Genomic DNA, 5,584 nt, shown 5'->3' on the forward strand with positions numbered 1-5,584 from the left:
GTGTAGCATGCCCAGCGGGACCACGACACCGTGCGTAACGGCTGGACGTACGACACCGTGCGTAACGGCTGGACATGGGCCAAGGCCTGCAGAGTGGCCTCTCTCCGCACCTCTGACACTCGAGCCCTCATAGACACTGTGGATAGCTGGAGTCCCAGAAATACCACCAGTTGACTGGGCTGAGGAGCACTCTTCTTCCAGTTCACCGCAAAGCCCAGGCGAGTTAGCTGAGTCACCAACCGGAACCTGTTCCGCCGAGTGTCCCAGAACCAAAAGGTCGTTCAGGTAGGCCAGAACCCTGACCCCCAGACTTGGTGAAAGTGTGGGGGTTCAACCAGTACCCGAACGGATCTGCGTGTACTCATATGTCCGGCCCTGAAATGCAAATTGCAGGAACTTCCTGTGGCGTGGCAGTATAGGAACATGGAAGTAGGCGTCCTTTAAGTCGATGCTGATGCAAAAATGCCTTGGGTGTGAGCATGCGAAACGGCCTCTTTGACACACATTTGTTAAAAATGCGGAGGTCTAGAATTGGCCTCATGCCCCCCGTCTTCTTGGGCACCAGGAAGTAATGGGAGTACAGCCCCTTCTCCCTCTGCCCCAACGGGACTAGAGACACCTCCTTTTACAGAAGGTCCGCAATCTCCCCTTGCAAGGCAGCGACCTTCAAAGGAGACGCCATGATGGTCTCTACGACCCCCGAGAATGGGGGAGGCTGGCAGTGGAACTGCAGCGCGTACCCCTTCCTCAGTGTTTTGTCTAGCCATCCCGGCAGAGTGCATAGCTGACACCACTCTGAGTAGAACAGAGAGAGCGGGCGAGCACGCAGCTGGGGAGCTGTGGCCAGCCACTGATTGTACACGTCCTCAGCCCCAACCGCCGCGCAGGGGGCTGTCCGCGAACAGCCAACCCGTCCAAGGCAGGGCCAACACGAAAGGGAGAGGAAGACGCATGCGCCACCTGGGCCGACCCGTCCGTCTCCCCACCGGTTACAGCAGATGGCGTAGCCGAGCACAGCCCATCTGACACCTCAGTGGGGCGGGCAGAAAACTCTGCTCCGCCCAACATAAAACTGCCCTGGCCCCCTCAGAGGCGGCAGGGAGGGAAGCCACAAACTTATGGAGTCAGGCACCACCGGTACCTAGGTCTACAACAGCTCACTAACTCACTAACCATACCTAAGCCTACAACAGCCACCTGCAATGAAGGCTCACTCACAGGTAAATAAGGTGAACACAAACACTTTATTTACCAACACAGAGGAGCTCCCCACCAAACGCACACAGCGTGGGGAAGCGTCCGAGGAACACTCCCCCCCAAAGAGTCAGGTACGCCGTTTCTTGAACGTTCCCTCACCCCACCCTGTGCTGGACGTGCAGCGTCCGGCTCATACGCGCCTGCAGACCTGGCACGGTGATGCTGCGTCCGGCGACCCAGCCAACCTCCAGGCCTCCGCGAAACTTCAGGAGGGGCAGCGGACGCAGCGGAGGAGGAAGGGACCGGCAAGAGGGGACCCAAATGGAGCCACTCCTCCCTGTCCTTCTTTTGGCTCACCAGGGCCTCAGTGACCGCAGTGCCAAAGAGGGCGTTCAGGAATGGAACCTTCTCTGGCTCCTTCAGGGATGTCAGCGCCAACCACAGGTGTCGATCCTGCACGACTGACGTCGCCATCACCCGACCAGCCGAGCGGGAGTTGGCCTGTGTGAGCTTCAAGATGGCCGCCAAAGCTCAAGCCACCTCGCTCACCTCAGCCGGGGACAACGAGGTGCGACCCTCAGTCATCCTGGCCACAGCTGCTGCAAGAAGGCCCACGTTGTTGCAGGCCGCGAGAGACTGCACGGAGAGGGCGTACTGCTTCTCCGCGTAGGCTGGCAGAGACACGGCCCCTTACAGACGGCAGGGCTGGGCGCTTGTCGGTCCAAGTCCTCAGGCCTGGAACCAGGGAAGACGCCAGAGTAGTTTCCAAGGGCGGGATGCCCCTGCTCAGTGTCTCCAACCGGCCCCCAACCGTGGTGAAGGGGATGTGAGACTTCACTGTCCCCCGGGTCATGAAAGGGACCCCCACGCCTCCTCCGCGTACTTCTGCAGGGAGGGAACTCCGGCGCCACCATCGGCATCGGACGGTGGGTCCGCGTCCAATGGACGGCCTCGAAGAGGTCTTCCCCCTTCTTCGGCGCGGGCACCGGCATAGAAATGCGCAGGCGCCGGGCAGCAGCGGAGATGGCAGCGAAGAAGTCTTCCTTCACTGCTGGGGGGGTCAACACTCCTGTACTTGAGGGCACGACCTCCTCCTCCGAAGAGGAAGAGCTGGAACAACTCCGCATCCGCTCAGCCGAGCAGGGGAGAACAATTCCCGAGGCGGGGCGGAGCCAAAACCAGACCGGTCCCCTCAGCCTCAGACCCCAACTCCTGAAAGGAGTCCTCATCAGAGAGGAGAGAGAGGACGTCGGCGAGGGGGAACTCCTCGGCAAATTACGCCAGCCTGTCCATCCTCACCTGCAAAGGGAGGACGGCGCAGGTGGTGCACACAGGCTCCTCGATGGCACCATCGCGAGCATGCAGCGGTCCCAGACACGCACAGTATAGTGTGTGTGTGTCCATCGTCGGGTCCAGCTCGCTACATCTGCAGGCCGACACTGAAGTCGGCGGCCGGGGTGCCGCGCTAGAAGAAGGCGCTCCAGCAGCTGAAGTAGGTGAAGCCATCTTTGGCTTTGTAGAAATCACCGATTGCATACTAAAAACTTAAGAAGGGAGACAGAACAGAGTATGACGACCTCTTTTATAGCCATGGGGCAGAAGGCCATGAGAGGTGAGATTTGCATATTTAAATTTTCAGTGCCTGCCTATTGGCAGAGGGGTAAACCAATAGGAACGAAGCCCCTATGGGCAAAGCTTCACGATGTAGAACTGCCTTGCACTACTGAACGAGAATAATATGCGCATTGTGCAGGCTCCTCAAAACTTGTTGCAGCAAAATGCTGTGGTAGTGCGTGCACATGGCTATGTTCACCAAAACAGCCGATACTACTATTTATTTGTGCAGATCAGTCATTAATGTCAACCAAGTCAATGGTCAATACTGTCATTATTAGCATCATTTCTGCACCCCCTCTTTTTCTACTTCTAATGCTAATTCTCACACTCAATCACAGAATCTCGCAAAAAAAAGAATCTATCTCACGCAGGATGATGTGAACCAAAGGTAATGGTTAATTAGGCTGAAACAGTTGTCCACGGCAACATGTAAACCACAGCAAAGAGTAAACCAATGCAGTCCACTTGTGCATAAAGTGAAACAAAAACACATATTGATGGGATGATAATATAAACAAGAAACAGTATCCAATGCAGATTTCCCACACAATAGCATTAATTAGAATTGGCAAACCAACATTGGTTGGTGCTATAACTTGGTGCTTAGTGTCAAACAGAAGTACAAGCGTTAACACATTGTTCAATATAATAAAAATTCCCAAACATTTGATGGAATTGAACTCACCCGAATCCACACATATTTTTGTTTTCTATGTGAATATTGTCAATTGATTTGCCAAAATGTATGGTTTTTTTTTGTGTTAACATAACTAATGAGTTGGACTCATAGACAGGATTGTTTATTAATGTCAAGAATTGTTATACTATCTGTGGGTATTGTTTGTTTGTAAATAATAATGAGGGAAATTTGAGATTTGCCATGTATTATTTATTTTATTTATATTAATGAATACATAATGTATATTCAGTAATTTTATTGATGCTGTATAACGTAAACACAATGTGAACAACATGCTGTAAACAGGTTTACAAGGTAACTGCAATGTCAGTGGAATGTTTGTGCAAAAGTTTTAGTTACTTTTGCAATTCATCACATTGTCTGAAGGCATTAAAAAGCCACTGAAATTTTCCGAAACACATGGAAAATGACAATAAAGTACATCTTATCTTAACTTTATAAAATTATTGGTGTGCATGGTCCCTGACAAATGAAGGATTGAAATTGTAATTAATATATAGCAGTAGAAACCAGTAGATTTAGTCCTTCAGCTTTTCCCTATCTACTAGGATAGATATGCAGTTCAGTAGTTAAACACCTTTTATATGTAAATATCTACAGCTCCAGAAAACATTAAGAGACCACTGCACCTTATTCTTTCCTTCCCAAAAAAGTTAAAGAGGAAGGTTTTGAGTGAGGAAAAGAAGGGTTAAAATTAAGAGACAAATTGAATGCTTCTGTTCCTCACTCAAAAAGAAAAAGGTGCAGTGGTCTCTTAATTTTTTGTGCTGTATTTTCCCCTATTGTTAGATATATAAAACATCATATTTAAAATGTTACATATGCACACAAATCATTTAATTAAGCAGAACACATGCCTCAGAACATCAGGTACAGTACATTCCTTATTTTTCCTATCCACTATTATTAAACATGCACTTGTTTTCTTTTGAATTGCTTAATCAATATTTGTTTTATTTCCTTAGTTCTTAGACAGTATATTAAAGGATTGATCATAGGAGGGACCAGGCTATACAACATTGTAATACTGATATGTACATCAGTGTTGAATGTAATACCTATATTGATGAGCAGGTAAATTACACATCTTGGTATATAATAGAGGGCAATGATGATCAGCTGCCCACTGCAGGTAGAAAGGGTTTTGAAGCGCCCTTGGGTAGTCGCAATCTTAAGAACTGCAACGATAATTGAACAGTAAGAGAATACTATGAAGGCAAGAGGTACAAGAAATATCACCATGGCAAAGACAAAAAAAGGCAAACTATATTGGATCCATTCAATGCACGCAAGGGTTGTCACAGCAATATGATCACAATACAAATGCAGTACTATGTTTGAGGCACAGTAAGGAAGCGGATATGCCTTAATTACAATAGAAATGCAGGGAGGGTGTGCAAGCACCCATGCAGTGCAATTAAATATGTGAACTGTGGAGTTTTTGATAATCATTGGATATCTGAGTGGGTAACAGATTGCCACATATCTGTCCAAAGCCATTATTAACAGAATAAAGCTAGTTACAGTTGCACAATAGTGCACTAAGTACATTTGCAAAAAACAGCTAAAGAAATAAGTTAATCCTGCCTGAAACCAATACCGGACAATTATCTTTGGTAAGGTGGTGGTACTGAGGATTAGGTCAGACACAACCAGATTCAAATATATAAAATACATAGGTTTATGAAGAATGTTATGAATTGCAAACAAGATAAGAACAATGGAATTTCCCACTACAGTGCAACAATAAACAATGAATAACACAGCTGAAACAAGGTTGTAGAAATCTGGCTGAAGTCCAGGAAAACCAATGATGAAAAACTCAGTTACAAAACTCTCATTCCCCGCAGACATGGTGATGTGGACTTCTTTTCGGAACCAACAAAGTTGTTAAAGAAAGTACATATTATTTTGATTATTGTAAATTATCCACCATTACAAACTACAGTAGTCTTACATTTTTAGATTTTAGTTACATAAAAGACAACCTAACATAGTTCATATAGTGCAGTGTAGAATTTGAGTTAAAAAACAAAACCATAAGGCAGTTTAAAAGCAGTCATATAAAAT

General features: G+C 47.3%; 1 protein-coding gene across 1 annotated transcript; it reads right to left on the reverse strand.

Moving 5' to 3' along the window:
- Positions 1 to 4,420: 4,420 nt before the first annotated feature.
- On the reverse strand, positions 4,421 to 5,368 carry LOC105031655 (olfactory receptor 2AT4-like). Its single transcript, XM_010906212.2, has one exon. The coding sequence runs from the start codon at positions 5,366 to 5,368 to the stop codon at positions 4,421 to 4,423; it is 948 nt and encodes a 315-aa protein (XP_010904514.2).
- Positions 5,369 to 5,584: the final 216 nt, after the last annotated feature.

This window comes from Esox lucius, chromosome 1 (assembly GCF_011004845.1).
Source record: "Esox lucius isolate fEsoLuc1 chromosome 1, fEsoLuc1.pri, whole genome shotgun sequence".
Lineage (NCBI taxonomy): Eukaryota > Metazoa > Chordata > Actinopteri > Esociformes > Esocidae > Esox > Esox lucius.